Source organism: Notamacropus eugenii, chromosome 1 (genome assembly GCF_028372415.1).
Source record: "Notamacropus eugenii isolate mMacEug1 chromosome 1, mMacEug1.pri_v2, whole genome shotgun sequence".
Taxonomy (NCBI): domain Eukaryota; kingdom Metazoa; phylum Chordata; class Mammalia; order Diprotodontia; family Macropodidae; genus Notamacropus; species Notamacropus eugenii.
In genome coordinates this window covers 629884122-629905170 of record NC_092872.1, presented here as the reverse complement: position 1 = coordinate 629905170, position 21049 = coordinate 629884122, and the positions used below count along the sequence as shown (strand labels likewise).

General features: G+C 40.9%; 1 protein-coding gene across 1 annotated transcript in view; it reads right to left on the bottom strand.

Moving 5' to 3' along the window:
* The window catches only part of TACR1 (tachykinin receptor 1), a 194664-nt gene extending 174042 nt beyond the window's left edge, over positions 1 to 20622 (bottom strand). Inside the window, exon 1 of the mRNA XM_072635248.1 lies at positions 19526 to 20622. Coding sequence (XP_072491349.1) covers positions 19526 to 19920 — 395 coding nt within the window. The 5' untranslated portion in view covers positions 19921 to 20622. The remainder of the gene's footprint in view (positions 1 to 19525) is intronic.
* Positions 20623 to 21049: the final 427 nt, after the last annotated feature.

Below are 21049 nucleotides of genomic sequence, written 5' to 3'. Positions count from 1 at the left end.
TAAACTATTTCATAAAAATAAGTACAGGAATCATACAAAAATTACTTATATGACAGAAATATGGTTTGATGCATAAACCTAGGAGAAAAAAACAAGAAAACTATAGGTTAATTTCCCTAATGAATATCAATGCAAAATTTTTAAATAAAATGCTAGTAAAGGAGTTGCAACAAGATATCAACGAGATCATACACTATGACCAGGTGGATTTATACCAAGAATGCAGGCCTGGTTCAACATTAGGAAATCTATAAACATAATTGATAATATCAAAGCAGAAAGACCATATGATTATACAAAGAGATGCAGAAACATTTTTGACAAAATATAATACCTATTTAGAATACCTATTATACCTATATATACCTAAATACCTATATATTTTTCTAAAATCAAGATCAAGCATTATCTATAATGGAGGTAATCTAAAAGCCTTCTCAATAAGATCAAGGGTGAAGCAAGGGTGTCCATTGTCACCACTAGTATTTAATATTGTACTAGAGGTACTAGCCATAACAATAAGATAAGAAAAACAAATTGCCCAATCAATCAATTCAACAATAAGCCTTAGAATGAGTTAGAAAAGGCTTTTAAATTGGAATGATATTGCCCAACAATGTATTTATATAGACCAAGAAGGAACTGAATAAGAGTTGGAATAAGCATGGCTTTCAGCACACACTTAAGTAGGAATTGCCTTGGATGGGAGAGGAGAGGCCTTGGCATCTCAGTTGGCTGGATTTTCTCAACCCTTTTGACCTAAGGAGGTCTCTGTGAGTTTTAAAGAATATGGAGGACATGAGACCTTGTATCTTCCCATTAATGTCTGATCCACCACGCTGGGTCAGCTTATGGCAATATCTTCATCAGGAACCAAGAACAGATGGACATAGATATGCTGTACTTAAGGGGAATTTCTTGAGGATTCCAGGAATGGGAGAAAAAGATTTCTAGCAATTAGGAGTGTGAGTTGCCCTTTAGCCAAATGGCCTTTTTAAAGCTTGGGTTCACTTTTCTCTGGACTTTCTACGTACTTGTGGGAGAATACGGCACAGACTTTGGTAGAAAGAAGGATGTTTTATGCTAATTACTTTTGCTGTACCACTTTGGTAAATACCTCTTTTTAAGATTTATTTAAGGATGACTAACCAATGATTCTCAAATGATAATCTTGTAGGGGAGTTCATTGGTGAATGTTCAAGGTTGATAGCAATAGAGAATAACTCCTGACTCTCTTTAAGCTTGTCTTACAAACCTTGAGGGGGAGATGTAACTGAGCTACTAATACATAATCCATATCAGACCTTTGAACTAAGAGTTTTCCCTAATGTTTGGTCCTAGTCTATTCTATCTTTATACACTTTCTATCATTGTGACGTCATCAGATTTCATGGATTTACTTGTCACCTCTATGCAGAGACTCATCTATCTATCTATCTATCTATCTATCTATCTATCTATCATATATCTATCTGTCTGTCTGTGTATATATGAATATATGTGTGTATGTATATTATATATGTGTGTGTATCCTATCCTAGTCTCTCTCAAGCTCCCACCACCAATTGCTTAAAACTTCAAACAAGATGTCCCATAGACATCCCAAAGTGTCAAAGATTAAACTATCTACCCCCATCACTAAGATTACCCCTCTTCTAAACTTCCTTATTTCTGTTAAAGCACAAACATCCTTTTGGTCTCCCATGTTTATAATCTCATCATTATCCTGGATTCCTTACTCTTCCACACTCCATGTATCAATCAATTGCCATAACTTTGTCATTTCTACCTCTACAACTTCTCTTGAGTTTGGCCTTTTCTCTTTCTATTCATTTCAGTTCACTTCTCATTTAGGTTATTGCAACAGCCTCCTAATTGGCTTCCCTTTCTCAAGGATTTTTTCCATCCTACTCCATTCTACACACAGTTGCCAAAATAGTTATTCTTAAGTGAAGTTCAGACAACATTGTTTTGTTTTCTTAGTGGGATTTTCTAATGAGCTAAGATTCTGTTTGGATAAATTCACACAAATTGAATCTTTACACTAATTAAACAAGTCTTCCCATTCACAAAAAGGGTGGAGGACAGAGAGATAATCAGCTTTCTGAGAGCCAGAGAATGATTGGTATTACCCTTATCTTATATGAAGTACATAGCCACTGTCAATGAACTTTTGCCTGATAGTACTTAGTTCTACTACTGAATTGCATTAGTCAGTCGTTCACCCTAGTGGATAAGTGTATTTCTATCTATTTTATTATGGACCAAGATTTGTCCACCTTGTGGTCAACCTGAAGGTAATTAGGTGATCATAATTAGGGGAGCTGATCTTCAAACTGCAAATACTTTCTGTTGCTAGGAATATACCTGAAGATTTTTCATGTTGGTCAAAACTGTCAGAGTTTGCCTTCCACTGGTGTAGCCTTTAAGAACATAGGATCATCTCTATACTACAATGAATTATCAGTAGTAATGTTAACTACTTCCATTTTTCTCATTTCCTAGTTGAGGAAACTGATATCCAAAAGAGATAAGCAACTTGGTTAGGGTTGCATAGACATTAAATGATAAAACTAGAACTAGAATCAGCCTTTCTTCCTTAGCTACTCTAAACCACTTATGTAGCTTATAAAGTGTGGAAGTCATTGTGCTAGGTCCTGAGAAGAATTCAGAATAAATCTATGACAAAATCCTGGCCTTCAAGAAGCTTACAACCTAGTTTGAGGTAGGATTAACCAGTCAACAAGCATCTATTAAATGCCTACCTTATCCCAGCTAAGCACCGAGAAGATAAAGGCAAAATACAATCCTTGCTTTCAAGGAGCTAACACTCTAATGTGGAAGGGAGGGAAGAGAGATACAATAAAAATATAAGAGGCATTAACTGATGTATAAGAAAACAATAGGAATTATGTCACAGGTAGTACATGACCAATTGTCAAATGAGTCCGAGAACACAGCACAGGGCTTCTCACCCAGCTGGTACTCAATAAATACTTGTCAAATGGCTCTGATATTTACTGGATGACGTTTCCAAGTCATGTTTACTTCTTCTAGTTCTCAATTTAGTCTTGGGTAAAATGGGGAAAAAACTTGAATTTTCTGCCTTACTTGGCTGCTGGGATAAAGTGCTTTATAAATGAGAGTTTTCATTGAATTTATGATGGATACAGAAATAAGGATTGTAAATTTAGAAGAGTGAGCTTGAAAGCCTTCACGGAAGAGCAGAAAACATGAGCTGGGCTAGTAGTTTTCCCATTATATTTTTAAACTTTTCACTAAGAGCCCAGTCCAAATGTGGCTGCTTGGATGGGTTTGGGCAGAGAGAACTAAGCAATTACAAAAAATTTATGGGATTCTGGATCAGAAGTGTGGTGTGGTGGAAAGAAAGAATCTTGGATCTCAAATCAAAGGATCTGATTCAGATCCTGACTCCCTCACTAGATATGTGACTTTTGGTAACTTACTTCCCCTCTTTTGGCCTCAGTTTCCTCCTCTAAAATATAAAGGGATTTAACTAAATGATCTGTAAAGCCCCTTCTTGCTTAAAATCCCATGAACCCCTAGCCCTCAGACTATCCATCTGATCGCAAAAATGATGCAAAAGTGATAGCCCGAAGCAGCCTCCCTTTTTCAATGATTAGAAACTGCCTCAAATACACACTATGTCATATGCTACAATCAGGTTTAATTTTCGGTGACTCTCCTACCCTTACAATAGTGGGTGATACCAGTCTGTTTGGTGAAAGAAGAAAAAAAAAGCCGTCACAGTGATCACCTTGCATAGCACTAGGAGTTTAGGTTATGTGCTTTCAGCTTTGTGATAGGGCCTATGGCTAGCTTCCTCACTTAGCAAGCTGGACTCTGTCTTCCTACCATGCTTAAAACTACATTCACAATTTAACTCTCAAAGAAAGACAGTTATATTAAATCTTCATAATCCATTCAATTCTCCTAGGACCTAGGGCTTTAGCTGAATGGCTTGGGGGAAATGATGAAACACTTTATTTGTGAGTCATTTCAGTTGATTACCAAATGGGATCTGAGTTCAAAGCAGGTTATGAGCTATAGAAATTCTGAGATGTGGAACCTAAGGAAAATGAAACCAACCAGAGCCTCGAATGGCTCCACAGTGATGAAAAATAGGGTCTGGGACAGTAAAGCTTCTTCCTTGCTTAAAAATATTTTTTCTACAGGGCTCTGCTTGCATCATAGAATCTCAGCAATGGGAAAGATTTCAGATGACCCCTAACACTAGCAGTACTTGAATAAGAATCTCCTCAGTTATATCAAAGTATTCATTGATACTCTTGTTTAGAGACTTCCAGTGGGAGGGAACTCATTATACCCCAAGGCAAGTCTTTTCATCTTTTAGACAGCTCTAATTATTAGAAAGTTTATATTGACATATAACCAAAATCTAGTCTCTCTGTAGCTTCTACACATTGTTTTGCCCTCTGGGGCCAAGTAGAATTAAGGCTAATCCCTCTTCTAAGAGACAGTCTTCTAAATATTTGAAGATAGAAGTCATGTACCCTTCCTGCCCAGTCAAACACATTCACAACAAATCCTCCAAAACCTGGGTTTTGGGTATCTTTACCATCTGATTCTGGAAGTATTCCCATCCAATCAAAAAAATATTTATTAAGGATCTAATCCATGCAATACCCTGTGCTAGGTGGTAGCTATATAATTATAAAAGGTCCTGTCCTCAAGGACCTTACATTTCTTGGGGAATATAGTAAACATACAGATAATTATATCCATATACACACATGTATACTATGTAATATATATGTGTGTATACATACATACATGTATATATGTATGTGGGGGGGCAGCTAGGTGGTAAAGTGGATGGGACACCAGTACAGGAGTCAGGAGGACCTGAGTTCAAATCTCACTTCAGGCACTTGACACTCACTAGCTTTGTGACCTTGGACAAGTCTCTTAACCCCAATTGCCTCATCCTGGGTCATCTCCAATCATCCTGATGAACGTCTGGTCACTGGATTCAGATGGCTCTGGAAGAAAAGTGAGGCTGCTGACCTGCACGGCCCTCCCTCACTCAAAACAAAGTCAAGTGCAAGTCATGTCATCATTTCTCTGATGGCGTGGTCTTCTTCGGCAACAAAGCCGAACATATGTATGTGTGTGTATACACATATATTATTTGAGGCAAAAGAAAATACTAACATCTAGGAAGATCAGGAAAGACTTTATGCTGAGTGTTGAGACATGAATTGAGCCTTGTAGGAAGCTAGGGATTCTAAGAGGTAGAGGTGAGAGAGAATGCCTCCTAGTTCTAGGTGATAGCCTTGCAGAGGCACAGAGAAGGAAATGGAATCCTGAGTTTGGAGAATATCAAGTAGATCAATTTGGCTGGAACATCAAGTACATGATGGGGAATAATATGCAAAAAGCCTAGAAAGGCAAGCTGGAGACAGACTGTGAAGACCTTTAAAGGCCAACCAGAGAAGTTTTTATTTTACCTATTCACAGTTGGAAGCCAATGAAGATTCTTGAACTGAGGATACAGTCAGATTTGTGCTTTAGGAAGTTTATTTTGGCATTAGTGGGTAGGGTGGATTGGAGAGGGGAGAATCTAGGAGTCAGAAGTCTGATTATGAAATTTTTGCAGAATTCAAGATGACATTTGGTGAGGCCATGAACTAGAATGATACACACGTGAATGGACATCAGGGACTGTTGCAAGATATGTTGTGGGGTAGAACTGATATTGTTGTTCATTTGTTTCAGTAGTGTTTGACTCTTTGTGACCCCATTTACATTTTTTTTTGGCAAAAATACGGATGGAGTGGTTTGCCATTTTCTTCTCCAGCTCATTTTACAGATGAGGAAACTGAGGTAAACAGGGTTAAGTGACTTGCCCAGGGTCACATAGTTAGTAAGTGTCTGAGACCAGATTTGAACTCAATAAGATGAGTCTTCCTGGCTCTAGGCCCTGCACTGTATTTATTGTGTCACTTAGCTGTCCTGGGGTAGAATTGATAAGACTGGATGAAGGTAATGGAAAGATCAAGGATGAACCTAGAGGACTAAAAAGATAGGGTTAGTTTGAGATGAATAAGAAAGTTTGGGAAAGACAGAGAGTGTAAAATAGATGATAATGAATTCTGTCTTGGATGTAAAGTTCAAATTGCCTATAGGACATTCAATTGGAAATGGCATAAATTTGCAGTGTATCTGATTGGTGAAATTGTATGACTTCTCCCAATCAAAAGCTTATGACTAGGAGAAAAGAAGGTCTTTTTTTCCTTCCTAAAATGGGAGTTAGAAAAATCTGAATTCAAATCCAGCCCTAGACATTTAGTGCTATGTAACCCAAGTCACAGGGCAAGTCGTCCAACTATTATCTGCCTCAATTTCTCAATCTGTAAAATGGGGATAATAATAATATTTGCCTCTCAGTATTCTTGCAAAGATCAAGTGAGATATTATTCTTAAAGTATTTTGGAAAATCTTAAAGCAGTAAATAAATATTAGTTGTTACTATTATTATTTCAATCATGTCACCATGGCTCAAAAGTCTTTCAGAGAGTAACTTTTCTTTTGAATTTACCTTAAGAATATTTTCAATGAATCAAATCTTCAACCTTTAAGAATATATTTGTGGGAAAGAATTATAGAATGTTAGAACTGGAAGTGACCTTACAAGTCATTTAGCTAGCCTTCTTATTTTACAGATGAGGAAACTGGATTCCTATGTAGAGCATTGGTAGAAGAAGGGTCACTGATTTGATTTGTGGAAAATGCCAAAAGCCACTTAGAGCCAAATTTGGTGAAAAAGGTGTGTGTGTGTGTGTGTGTGTGTGTGTGTGTGTGTGTGTGTGTGTGTGTGTGTGTGTGTAGGTCCTTATCTTACCCAATCAATGGTGTGATAAGAGCATGAAGTAAGTTAGGAATCTGATATTTTCAAATCTGCAACCTGTAATGGTGATAGAACTAAAAGAGAGAATAAGAAAAATCATCTGGGGCCAGAAAAGGAACCCCTAGAGAAAAGAGTTATGATTTAAAGTCTATATCAGAAAGATAAAACTGGAGGCCTTGCTGAATCAGTCTAGAGTTCATTTGAATATGAAATCCAGAGGGCCAGGTAGGGAGGTTGAAAAGGAACTTAGAGTTGTAGGTTCAAAACCAGAGAATTAATGAATTTGTTAGGAATAATGCCCTATGAAGTGGGGGCAGCAGACAGCAATGAAACGATCGTTTGTCTTACATGACTTCCCCACCCAACACAATGTTCTTTTATGGTAGCTTGGTGTTCACAATGGTACCTCCTTGCTCCACTGTGCAGGCACGGCTGCGCGACACAGAGATATCGTGTACTGTCTGTCTATAACGTGGAGGGTTGGGGTGGGTTAGTTGTTGCTGCTGTGAGGCTGTTTTGTTTTATTTTGCTGGTATTGTAAACCTTGAAACTGATGAACCAGCCATTTCCAAGCATTCTGAGACAATAGAAGGGGAGCCCAGGTGGAAGAAAAAAAAGGAAATCTTTGGTCTAGTAAACTCATCTTGGTTAATGAGAAAAGAGCTAGAGATTGACCACCAGGGGGTGCAGTGTCACAACTGCAGCAGAACCCTAGTCTGAGAAGAAAGCCCAGGACAAGAAGCCATATGATGAAGCCAGACTGGCAGGAAAGGATCATTGGATCATAAAGCTATAGAAATACAGCAGGAAGGGACGCTGGGCCATCTACTACAACCCCTTATTTTTTATACTTGGAAACTGAAGCCCAGGGAAGTTGAATGACTTGTTCACACTCCTACAGGTGGTAAACATCTGAAATGACATAGTGCATAGAGCACTAGTCTTGGAATGAGGAACATTCCTCTTTCTGAGTTCAAATCTGATCTCAGACACCTCATAGCTGTGTGACCCTGGACAAGTCACTTCACCCTGTTTGCCTTATTTTCCTCATCTGTAAAATTAGCTGGAGAAAGAAATGGCAAACCACTCTACTATCTTTGCCAAGACAACCTCAAATGGAGTCGGAAGGAGTTAGTCATAACTGAAACAACTGAACAACAAAGTACTCTGTAGCTGATGGGTACAGCCAGAATTAATTTCTCCTGTAAGGAACTGTGCATTTGTAATCTTTATTTATTACTATGTCCTCCCTCAGTGAATGTTTTTCCCATGAGTGCCTTTAAAACACCAGAAGAGGACTTGTTTGGAAACAAAGAGGGTTTGAAAACCAAGGAACATGAAATAGGCAAGAAACCTTCATTTTTCCACTTCAGGGGAGCTGATGTCTATAGCAAAGAAATCTGTCATCTAGAAATCATTAGAGGGTACCAGCAATCATGAGTTTAGATGTGGAGAAGAAAAGTGACACTATGTGTCCAGGAGAAGCAGGATCATGGGAGTGGAGAGCTACAAAGGACTTTAGTAATTCCATAATCCAGCCATACCATTATAAAGATGAGCAAATTAGTGATTATTTGTTTAAGGTCACATGGGTAATTAGGGACAAGTGTAAGTTTGGAATCTAGGTACCCTAATTCCAAAAGTAAGGCTCTCATGTCTCCCCTTTTTTAGGATATTGACTTGTGGAGTCACAGTGATCAAGCCAAGTGACCATTTTGCATCAGAAACAGGATAAGACTTTGAACCGAGAATCTTGCTTTTCTTACATACTTCCTGCACTAGGAGGATAGTGGAGGACACCCATTGTTAAGAGGTGTCTGACTTTGAAGGTGATTTTGAAAGAGGACTGAGTTTCAAAAACATTATATAAGCACTGGTAACATTGTTAAACATTGTTAAAAACATCTACAATATCCAAAGGATAATGCCCTTTTGGAGCTATAAATTCTGGTCTATTTGTTAAAATAAACAAACTAAAAACTAAAAACCATGTCAATTACTTCATAGACACCATATGTAAATAATACATGCCCATTTGTCATTTATTTGTTCATTCATTCATGTATTCATTCATCCATTTGTCCTCTCTTTAGGAGAGAGGTCCCATAATTTTTTTTCTTACCTAGCAACTTATTTTTTCACCCCTTTACAAGGGTTTTTTGCATATTTTTAGACACTGCATGTCACAGATGTCCACTTAGTCTGACCATGGAATGTCAGAGAAGAACAGGTTTGAAGTTTGCTGTAATTGGTAGCTATTGCATTTCAATTTTGTCAGTAGAAAATAAAAGAAGAAAAAAAGAAATTCACAGAAAGAAGTTGCTATCCGGGAAAAGAACTCAGAAATGAAATTTGTACTCCTGCACCCAATGGCTTACTTAAATCCCATTCCACTTTGTGAACATGCTTGGAAGCAAATGTGCCATAGCCAGGACTACCTCAAATGTCCATTTCCATAGGTCTTCAGAGAAACAACCATGAGGTGGCCAGGGAGCAAGGTCATTTGCTGTCTGGCATTTGAAATAGCTCGATTATGTGCTAGTGGCTTATAAATGGAAAAATGTGGAAAGCTGTGGTTCAATTCAATTCAATTCAGTCAGAATTTATTAGATGTCTACTGTGAACAATGAAGGGAATACAATGCTAGACACTGGGGATCAATAACTCAATAAACATTTGTTAAGGACCTACTATGTGCCAGGCCATGTGCTAAGTGCTGGGATATGGAGGTAAAGCAGAAAACAGCCCTTCCTCAAGGGACAGAGAGGTCAAAAGAAAAGCATTCCCTACCCTCAAGAAGTGAAATGCACTATATAGTGGAAGGCAACTAGGTTTTCATCTAGAGGGAGTAAGTTCCCATTCTTGCTCTACTACTTACTGCCTGTATGACCTTAAGAAAGTCACTGAGTTTCAGGCTCCCTCTCTCTTTTTTTTTTTTCATTAATTTATTTAACTTTTAACATTCATTTTCACAAAATTTTGGGTTCCACATTTTCTCCCCTTTTGTCCCCTTCCCCCACCCCAAAACACTGAGCGTTCTAATTGCCCCTGTCTGCCAATCTGCCCTCCCTCCCTCCCCACCCCTTCCCTTTGGAAGGCAAGCAATTCAATATAGGCCAGATCTGTGTAGTTTTGCAAATGACTTCCACAATAGTAGTGTTGTGTAAGAACTAATTATATTTCCCTCCATCCTATCCTGTCCCCCATTACTTCTGTTCTCTCTTTTGATCCTGACCCTCCCCATGAGTGTTGACCTCAAATTGCTCCCTCCTCCCCGTGCCCTCCCTTCCATCATCCCCCCCACCCTGCTTATCCCCTTATCCCCCACTTTCCTGTATTGTAAGATAGGTTTTCATACCAAAATGAGTGTGCATTTTATTCCTTCCTTTAGTGGAATGTGATGAGAGTAAACTTCATGTTTTTCTCTCACCTCCCCTCTTTTTCCCTTCACTAAAAGTCTTTTGCTTGCCTCTTTTATGAGCGATAATTTGCCCCATTCCATTTCTCCCTTTCTCCTCCCAATATATTTCTCTCTCACTGCTTGATTTCATTTTTTTTTTAAGATATGATCCCCTCCTCTTCAGTTCACTCTGTGCACTCTGTCTCTATGTGTGTGTGCGAGTGCATGTGCATGTGTGTGTGTGTTATCCCACCCTGTACCCAGATGCTGAATAGTTTCAAGAGTTACAAATATTGTCTTTCCATGTAGGAATGTAAACAGTTCAACTTTTGTAAAGTCCCTTATGACTTCTCTTTGCTATTTACTTTTTCATGCTTCTCTTCATTCTTGTGTTTAAAAGTAAATTTTCTTTTCAGCTCTGGTCTTTTCATCAAGAATGCTTGAAAGTCCTCTATTTCATTGAAAGACAATTTTTCCCCTGAAGTATTATATTCAGTTTTGCTGGGTAGGTGATTCTTGGTTTTAGTCCTAGTTCCTTTGACTTTTGGAATATCCTATTCCATGCCCTTCGATCCCTTAATGTGGAAGCTGCTAGATCTTGTGTTATCCTGATTGTATTTCCACAATACTTGAATTGTTTCTTTCTAGCTGCTTGCAATATTTTCTCCTTGATCTGGGAACTCTGGAATTTGGCCACAATGTTCCTAGGAGTTTCTCTTTTTGGATCTCTTACAGGCAGTGATCTGTGGATTCCTTGAATACTTATTTTGCCCTCTGGTTCTAGAATCTCAGGGCAGTTTTCCTTGATAATTTCATGGAAGATGATGTCTAGGCTCTTTTTTTGATCCTGGCTTTCAGGTAGGCCCATAATTTTTAAATTGTCTCTCCTGGATTTATTCTCCAGGTCAGTTGTTTTTCCAATGAGATATTTCACATTATCTTCCATTTTTTCATTCTTTTGGTTTTGTTTTGTGATTTCTTGGTTTCTCATAAAGTCATTAGCCTCCATCTGTTCCATTCTAATTTTGAAAGAATTATTTTCTTCAGTGAGCTTTTGAATCTCCTTTTCCATTTGGCTAATTCTGCTTTTTAAAGCATTCTTCTCCTCATTGGCTTCTTGAACCTCCTTTGCCAATTGAGTTAGCCTATTTTTCAGGGTGTTATTTTCTTCCGCATTTTTTTGGGTCTCCTTTAGCAGGGTGCTGATTTGTTGTTCTGTTGGGGTTGGAAGCTCAATTCCGTGTGGACAGTCTCGGGCGGGTAAAGGTGGGAACTTCTAAATCTTAGAGCTCTCATGAGACCCCCCCAGGAAACGGCTGGGAATCGAGGTGAACCGAGCTATCTTGTGTATTTCTGCCTCTTCCCGTGAGAAACGTGATGGGAGAGAGATCTCCCCGCCCTCGAGATTGTCCCGGATCTGGGCACACTATTGTTATCTAACAGCACGGTATTCAGATGCAAACTATGCGACTGGAGAGTTAAGTAGGATCAGGGAAGCCTGAAAGCTCTCTTAGCACGTGAGGAGCCAAAGAGGACACAAGGCTCCGCTTTTCCTCTTCTCCTTCTCTCCCCTCCCCCTCTCTCCCCGCTTGTACTTCTACTTCCAATCTCTTATTGTAAGATCTTTGCCTCCTTGGGAGATTCTTCTATCCCTCCTAAGGAAGAATCCCCTGCACTTGTAACTAGACCCTGAAATAAAGCTCAACCCTTGTTCGACTCTGGAACATCCTTTCTCTCATATGAGCATCCGGTTTGGCCAACCGAAGACCTCGGGAGGTGAGGTAAGAAGACTCGGGTAGCCCACAGGCCTCTAGGCCTGGCATTGTTCAAACTTTGCTTGCAAGTCTTTTATTACTCTTCCCAGTTTTTCCTCCACCTCTCTATCATGATTTTGAAAATTGTTTGGGCTCTTTAAGGCCTTTTCCCAGAACTGATCCCATCGAGTGGGCTGGGATTTAGAAGCACTGACTTCCGTGTCTTCCCCTGATGGTGAGCACTGTTCTTCCTCATCAGAAGGGAGGGGAGGAGAAACCTGCTCACCAAGAAAGTAACCCTCAATAGTCTTGGTTTTTTTCCCTTTTCTGGGCATTTTCCCAGCCAGTGACTTGAACTCTGAATATTCTCCTCACACCCACCTCGCCTCCGGATCCTCCCAGCCCGAGCTTGGGGTCTGAGAATCAAATGCTGCTTGCCCGCCTCAGGGCTTTTGGTGGGGGCAGGGCTGCTATTCAGTGTGAGATTAAGTTCAGCTGCCCGGGTGGGGGCAGGGCCACCTCACAGGCTCAATTCCCTCAGGGGGTTTATGCAGAGACCTTCAACAATGGATCCAGGCTCCTGCCTGCTTGGGGAGCCCCGGTCTGCTCCCGCCTCCACTGTTGTTGCCTCCTGAGGGGGCCTGAGTTATGGGGGCACCCCACTCCTCTCTCGACCCACCAAAGAGACCTTCTCACTGACCCCCATCACCTGTGGGTGGAGGGACCCTCGTGGCCGCTGGAGATCCCATCCATGAAGCCCGCTCAGATCTTTTCCTCTCGGTGCCGCGGCCGCGGCAGGGCTGTACTCAGCTCCCAGTCCTGGCGCCCAGCCCGCGGCTCGAAGGACCTTTTGCGAGAGGTTTGCAGGTCTCTCCGGAACAGAAATCTCCCTCGCTCCAATGTTCTGTGGACTCTGGGTGCAGAATTTGCCGTGAGTTACTTCTTTGTAGATGTTCTATGGGTTGTGGGTTCGGAGCTATGTGTATGTGTGTCTTTCTACTCCTCCATCTTGGCTCTGCCCCCATCCAGGCTCCCTCTCTTTAAGACTGAGAGTGTTGGACCTGATGACCCCAAAGGTCTAAGACAGGCAACACACTCCCATGCTTGTCAAGGGCAAAGAGACTGTGGCATATGCAGGAGCCTCATCGGAATGGTAGAATCTCAGAGTTAGAGGGGAGAGATCCTCAAGGTCATCTAATCTAATCTTTACCTGAAAGACCAATCCCTTCTACAACATTCTCCAGAAAGAGGTCATTCATCCTCTTCTTGAAGACCTCCAGTGATGGAGAACTCAATATCGCACAAGTTAGCTCACAAACTATCATTGATCCCTCCACTTCTTTCCATTGAAACTGATCTCTTTCCACTTAGGATTCATTTATTTGTTTATCAATATAACTGTTATGTAGAGAAGGCTTGAAAGATTAAAAAAAATCCTTAAATATTTTCAGTCTCCCTCATCTTAATGGATAAAGCTCTGGGTCCAGAGTAAGGAAGACTTCAATTGAAAAATGGCCTCAGATACTTACTAGCAACATGATTTAAGTCACTTCACCTCTGCCTGCCTCACTTTCCTCAACTGCAAAATATGGATCATATAACCTTACAGAGTTGTTGTGAGGATCAAATGAAATATGTGTAAAGTGTTTAGCACAATGCCTGGCACATAGTAGACACTCTTTGTTCTCTCCCTTCCCTCTTCTCATTTATCTTTCCAGGAAGAAAGGAGGCCTACTTTTTGACAGAGTGATAAACTGAGTACCTAAAAGCAACATGGCTTTGTGTATGCCTTAACAAAATGACAGATTAGGACTTAAACTGAGATCTCCTGAGTTCGTGGCAACTAGGTGGCACAGTGATCGAGTGCCAGTGCCTAAAGTCAAGAAGACTCATCTTCCTGAATTCAAATCTGGCCTCAGATACTTACTAGTTGTGTGACCCTGGGTAAGTCACTCAACCCCATTTGCCTCAGTTTCGTCACTTGTAAAATAGGCAGGAGAAGGAATGACTAACTACTCCAGTATTTTTGCTAAGAAAACCCCAAATGGGATCAAAAAAATCAAACATGACTGAAACGACTGAACATCAACAAGAAACTCTGAGCTCATCACTCTGCTCAGTGGAATATATTGCTAGATTATACACTAGTGGTTTCAAATCCTATCTGTTGGTTACTCAGCTTGAGTATCTTCTGGCAAAAATCAACACCGTACATAAATTTCCACTGTCCTGCACATAAAGCTTTTTTACAAAATTATAACAAGTTTCTTTGGAATCTAAGCTATTTTTCCAAATCAACAGAAGAAAGAAATGTGGTCCTCCTGAGCTAACACTGGTTTCAGGACAGATGTGTGTTGCTTCCCCATCACTCTTCTTTTGACATTTTAATCACAATGTTCTAGGCTGGGAAGGGACTGCTTCTTAAAGATGGCAGTTTGAAATAACTGGAAAACCTGATCCTTAACAATTCAAAATGGAGAGGAAGTTGAGACAGATCGAGCAGATTGAATCTCCTCAGCTTTAACTTAAATTCTACTAGAACTAAACTCTACTAGAACCTATGATTCTATCACTCAGCCTTATAATGTGCTCCATAGGAGACAGAGCTGAAAGGGAGCTTAGAGATTACCCACTTCATTTTATAGATGAGCTAACAGACCCAGAGAGAGGAAGTAACCCAGGATCATACAGCAAAGTAGCTGAGTGGGGATTCACACCCAGACTTTTTGATTCCATATCCAAAAGTATTTCACATATTCCCAAATTAAAAAAAATAAACAATCACTTGCTAGCCAACCAGCTAGTGATGAGCTTCTAGGGGCTTATTTGGGCTGGTTTTTGAATGAGAGATAAACAATCTATCACTAGACTTGTACTCAGAACCTACCAATCTGTACTCCACTGGCAAAGCCTTAAGTAACTCAGGGTCATCTCCAATCCATCAACAAGAAAACTTTAATAGACTCCCCTCTAACACACACACACACACACACATAAAAATGGAAGATGTAAAAATCATAATAATAGTTCAGATTTCTATAGGGCTTCTAGGTTAACAATGTACTTCCTTCAGATCACCCTGTGAAACAGATACTGAAAGTACTATGTCCCTCCCCCACCCCCTTTTACTGGTAAAGAAACAGAAAAGTTAAGTGACTTGTCTGCAGTCATACAAGTTACTATGAGAGTCAAAACATGTTCTTATTGAAAAGTTGTAAATCATCCATCATGGATTCCTTTAGCCTTAAAAAAACAATTGATTGCTAGTGGTATAGCAGAGAGAACCTTGAAATGGCGGTTCAAATGCCTGAGTTCTAGTCTCTGTTCTTTTAGCGTCTGTATGACCTTGGACACGTCCCTTGTCTGTCTTCTCTTAGCCTCAGCTTCCTTTACTTTAAAACGAAAGGAGATAAACTAGATGCCTTTTAAAATTCCCTTCCAGGAACAGTTAGGTGGGGTAGTGGATAGAGCACTGGCCCTGGAATCTGGCCTCAGACACTTGACACTTACTAGCTGTGTGATTTTGGACACGTCACTTAACCCCAATTGCCTTGCTTTTCCCCCTCCAAAAATAAAATTCCTCTCCAACCATAATAATCTACAATTCTATGGCTTGATTGATAAGACATTGAAGCCTCCTCCATTTAAGGAGGTTTTCTATAACTTGTCTATTAAAAAATAAGGGGCAGATGGAGAGACACGGGTATCAGATCCCTATAATCATGGTTGCTTCACTCAATGAAAAATAAAGAACAGAGAAGAAATCCAGGAATCAAGTCCTGATCATGATTTCCTGGTGCATCCATTTGTACCTTTTTACTTTTTCTTCCTTCTAAAATGCTACATTTAAAGTCTGGGGGAAAGGGGTATTGGGCGCATCAATCATTCACAGCTCCTGTCCCTCCCTCTCCAGTTAAACCAAGGTACTGATGACTTAACACTCATGCTCCACCATCCAATGGACATATCTCCATTTACAGGAGACAGAACTCTCAGCAAAGCATAGATAAGTTATGAAGACCAGAATCAGCAACATACAGTTTCTTTTCCTAATTTGGTGACAAAAAACCTATTAACTAATAGGCACAATATAGAATGCTGAGGTAGCATTAAGTAATAAAGCATATTCAGTGTTTGGAATACAGATTTTTGCATTCTTTAAAAAAAATCTGGATTTAAGTAAAAAGAGCATCCCCAAGAGGGCAATGTGCTTCACCTTAAAGAAATGTAAATATATGCATATAATAGGAAGCATATTTTAACATGTTAATGTATAAAATCCAGATTGACACAGAAGATGAATTGGGGTGGTAATTACTCATTTTACAAAAAGAAAATTCTTTAAACTTCTGAATGCTGGTGTTAGAGCAAGGGCTTTGAATCGTTCTGGCACTGGAGAGATGGAACCTTGCTTAAATCATGTAACCTTTCTGGACCTCAGTTTCCCCCTTCAAAAATTTGAAGATAATAATGCCTTCTCTATTTACAATTCTAGGGTTATTGTGAGGAACAAATTTATGAACTTTAAGGCAGAAAGGGACAGATATAGAGACAAAGATTTATCAACATGGGCTGTGTGTGGAAAGAGTATGAGATTTGGAGTCAGGGGACCTGGATTTAATCCCAGTTTTATACTTAACATCTATATGACCTTGGGAAAATCGTTTCCCTTTTCTGGAACTCAGTTTCCTACTGTGTCAAAATGCAAGTGGGAAAGATTCAATTAGATGGTACCTAAGGTCCTTCTAGAGGTAGCTAGGTGGCACAGTGGCTAGAGCACTGGGCCTGGAGTCAGGAAAACCTTAGTTCAAATCTAGCCTCAGATATTTACTATCTATGTGACACTGGGCAAATCACTGTCTCAGTTTTCTTAAATGTAAAATGGGGGTCATAATAGCAAATGAGATAATATTTGTAAAGCGCTTAACACAAGGAATGCCTGGCACATAATAAGAGTTTAATAAATACTTGTTCTCTCCAATTCTAAATTCTATGATCACATTCCACTAAATAGGCAATTTCCCTAGGATATTTAGAATGGAATTTGCTTGGCAAAAATTCATTTTCTACACCAGTGTTCAGGAGCATATGTAGAACATAAAGGGAAAGACATAAGCCCCACATTCAAAAAAGCTATTTGTGGTTTTAAATACCCCCAGAAAGCCTCAAGGCAAATGCAAATCCACACAGGAAACCCTGTGTGGATAAAATAGGGTAGTAGGAAGCAAATGAAATAGATTGTTTTGTTCCCCCCTCCCATCACAGCCCCCCTTCAAATTAATTAATCTTTTTTTTCTTTGAGGAAGCAGTCTAACAAGCGCCTCTGGAGTCCCCTTTCAAATGCAATTTAATCTTCTGGATGAACAATTTACACAAGTGCTCAAGAATGTACATACAGAGGTACTCCTTCAGACAGACACATAAGCAAGCGTGCAGACTGTCTGCTTCAAGTGTCTGTCTCCTTATTTCTGACCACCTCTCTCTGCCTCTATCTCTTTCTCTGTCTCTATGTCTGTCTCAATCCTCTCTGTCCTGTCTCTCTCTGTCTGTCTGTGTTTTACACACACACACACACACACACACACACACACACACACACACACACATACACACACACACATCTCTCCTTCTTAAAAGATTCCTATTTCTTAGAAGTCCTGTATCAATCATGTCACCCAGAGATATCCTCACTAGGACCTGTCTGGACAGTGTTTGCATACCAGCCCTGTTCTTTTCAAACAGTTTTTGAAACTATAAACTGTTGAGACATCCCTGCCTCAGAAATGCATATGGATACTACTTTGCCCTTCAACCCTGGCCCCCCCAAGATGCTGCCAACTCCACAAAAATCTAGAGAAAAGGATAGAGAGATATTAGAAGAAAAAAGAAATTTACAATTTGAATAGCAGATCTAATAAGATATCATTTAGTCCAAACCACTCGTTCTACAGATGTGGAAACTGAGGCCAAGCAAGGTAAAGTGATTTGCCTAATATCAAACAATGTTGCTGTTGTTTAATCATTTTTCAGTTGTGTCTGACTCTTCATGACCCTATTTAAGGTTTTCTTGGCAAAGATACTAGAGTAGTTTGCCCTTACAGATGAGGAACTGATATAAACAGGGTGAAGTGACTTGTCCAGGATCACACATCTAATAAGTGTCTGAGGTCAGATCTGAACTCTGAAGATGAGTCTTCCTGACTCCAGGGCAGTCATTCTATCCATTGCGTCACCTAGCTGCCCAAGCAAATAGTATCACACTGGAAATTTTAAACCAGTTCCCACTCTCTATGTAATTGCCTTTTCTCTATGAATTCATAAAGGACTTTCAGATTGAAATAATTATTTAGTTATGCTTATTAAGTACTTCAGTTTATAGAAGGGTACTATCAATGTATATACAATGTATATAAAACATTTCCAAAATGCTTTTCAGGTATTTTCTCTTTTGATTTTCACACCAGCCCTTTGGGGTGCTGTTACCATCATCTGCATTTTACATATGAAAAAATGGAGTCTCCACGAGATTTCTGAGAGCGAACATTAAAACTCCAACTTTAGAGAGCTCTTAGGAATAATAATTTTCATCTCTTAACCTTAAGTGGTTTAAGGAAAGACTCCTACAGGGAATGGACTACAATGGATGATCTCTCTAGCTACTTTTCAGATCTTGGATTCAAATATGATGCACTCATTTTTTAAATATAGTCACAGAGGTGAGGGGAAAACAGAACTTATTCCCTGCCCCTCCTCCTCCCAGATGGAGAAAGTAAAGAACAGAATGGGATTAAATAAGATGTTACCTAAAACAACAGAAGCAGAAGCAGACTTTCTGGAGTGTTGTAACCTGAGGTGATCACATTTGTCAACCCTGGGGGCACTAGCAGGCCTTGAATATAAGCATTTCATTAATCATATGATTTTGAGCTAGAAGGGGCCTTGGACACTATCCAGTCCAATGTACTGCATCTTACACATGAAGAATCTGGGGGGGTGGGGAAGGAGAGAAGAGGGGGTGACTTGGCTATAGCCTAAAATTTGGTAACACCGAAGAAATTAAGTCAAGTCCTTTGAATTCAGACCTATTGCTTTTGCCACCAGATACTATGTCCCAGAACAGGGCACAGAGGAAAAAAAAGGAAAAGAGAAAAGAAAGGGTCCAGAGAAAGGAAACGAAAAAGAAGAGGATATAGATGAACTGGAAAAGCAGAGATTTGGAGAGGGAGAGAAGAAAGGAAGGAGAAAGAAGAAAGGTAAGAGGAGACAGTGAGGAGGGAAAAGGGGGGAAAAGGAAAATAACAGAATTGAGAGGAAAGCCATTCATGTGCTAAAGAATGACATTCCTCCCCAGCCCTTCCACCCTTCGCTACACTTTGCTGAAGGTTCGCCATACACACCCACTGCAAATCCCACCCCCCACCATGATACATTATCACCCCTTTTCTCCTCAAACCCCCAACGTTCAAAGGTCAGGCTCACCTATCGAAGGCGACAGCGGTCATGGAGTAGATGCTGGCGAAGACTGCAGCAATTGGGAAGAAGTTGTGAAACTTGCAATAAAACAGTCCGTAATACCACTCGTTGTGGATGGCATAGGTGAAGTTCACTACGGTGTTGAAAGCGGCCATAGAGGCTTCTGCGAAGGCCAAGTTCACCAGGAAGTAGTTGGTCACCGTCCTCATCCTCTTGTGAGCTAAGATGATCCACATCACCACCACATTGCCCACCACGGAGGTCACCACAATAACAGAGTAGGCAGCTGCCCAGAGAACTATCTGCCAGGCCGGTTGGACAAACTGGTTGGGTTCCGAGCTGTTGGAGGAGACATTTAGGGAGAGGGTAAGGTCTGAATTACTGGGCAGGATATTATCCATCGCTCTTCTGGGGTTAAACCCTGCACGCACGTCCCTAAGGAGCGGAGTCCTATACAATTGAGGTGCCGCTCTAAGCAACAGGAGATTCGTGTCTCCCGTCACAATCCTTTTCACTAGAGCAAGGCGGACCTAGCAGGGACTAAGAGACTGCCGAATGTGAAAACTTGGTCTGACCCAGGAAGCTTCGATATTCTTCTCTTCAAGTTTCTGCAAGCGCAGGGAGTTTGTCTTTCTTCTCTAGGTTTTAGGAGAGAAATTGGCACCAGCAGTCACTCAATCGAATCACAGCTCTTGGAGGCACCTCGGAGTCCCGCAATTCTGCAAACCGCTTTCTTTGGCGGGGAAAAGGGATGCTGCAGGAGCCCAAGAGACACCAGACATGGTGCCACCTCCAAAAGTTCTGAGCCAAGGGCTAGCGATCTGGAGTCAGTTGGGGCAGAAGCACAGTGCCCCAGCTGGAGAAGAGCCACCTAATTTTGTCCTGTCGCACCGCGGCAGTTGCTGCCACTGACGCCTGCGGTCCCTCAGGCTAAGGCGTGGATTGCCCCCTCGCTCCCTCCTTCTCAGCTCTGGAGGTGCCAGAGTCTCTGCTGGGCGTCTCAGGGCCTTTTATAGCGCGCTGCAGAGACGTCACTGGTAAAGGGGGAAGTGCCTGGTCTGCGGACCCACTCAGTGGCAACAAACAGCGTACTAGATACACCAGATGTCGACAGATGTGTGTCCCTCTGCTACTCAATCCTTTCCTTGATTTAAGAGTGGAGATAAGATATGTGTGTATGCTGGGGGTCCTTAAGAGGGCCCAGAGCCCCCCTTGGGGCAATTGCGCTGGAGCTGGAGGGTGACTTCAGAGGTACCCACTGTAGAGCCTCCAGCTGGGTTAGTAGGTGCGAGGGTGGAGGGGTGTGCATTACACTGGGGGGGGCGGGAGGGTTTCTCATCGCTGGCGAAGGCCGGGTGTATACTACTACCGAGACGTTGTTAGGGACTTCTGGTGAAGTGGGACCTCTTTGGGGTAAGAGTAGACTCACAGACTCGAGTGTGAAGGGTGTGGGACGGAGATGTGACACCTTCACCCTCTGAAGCAAATCTAGTTGTACGACTCACTCCAACCTCTGAGGGGAAGCAGTCA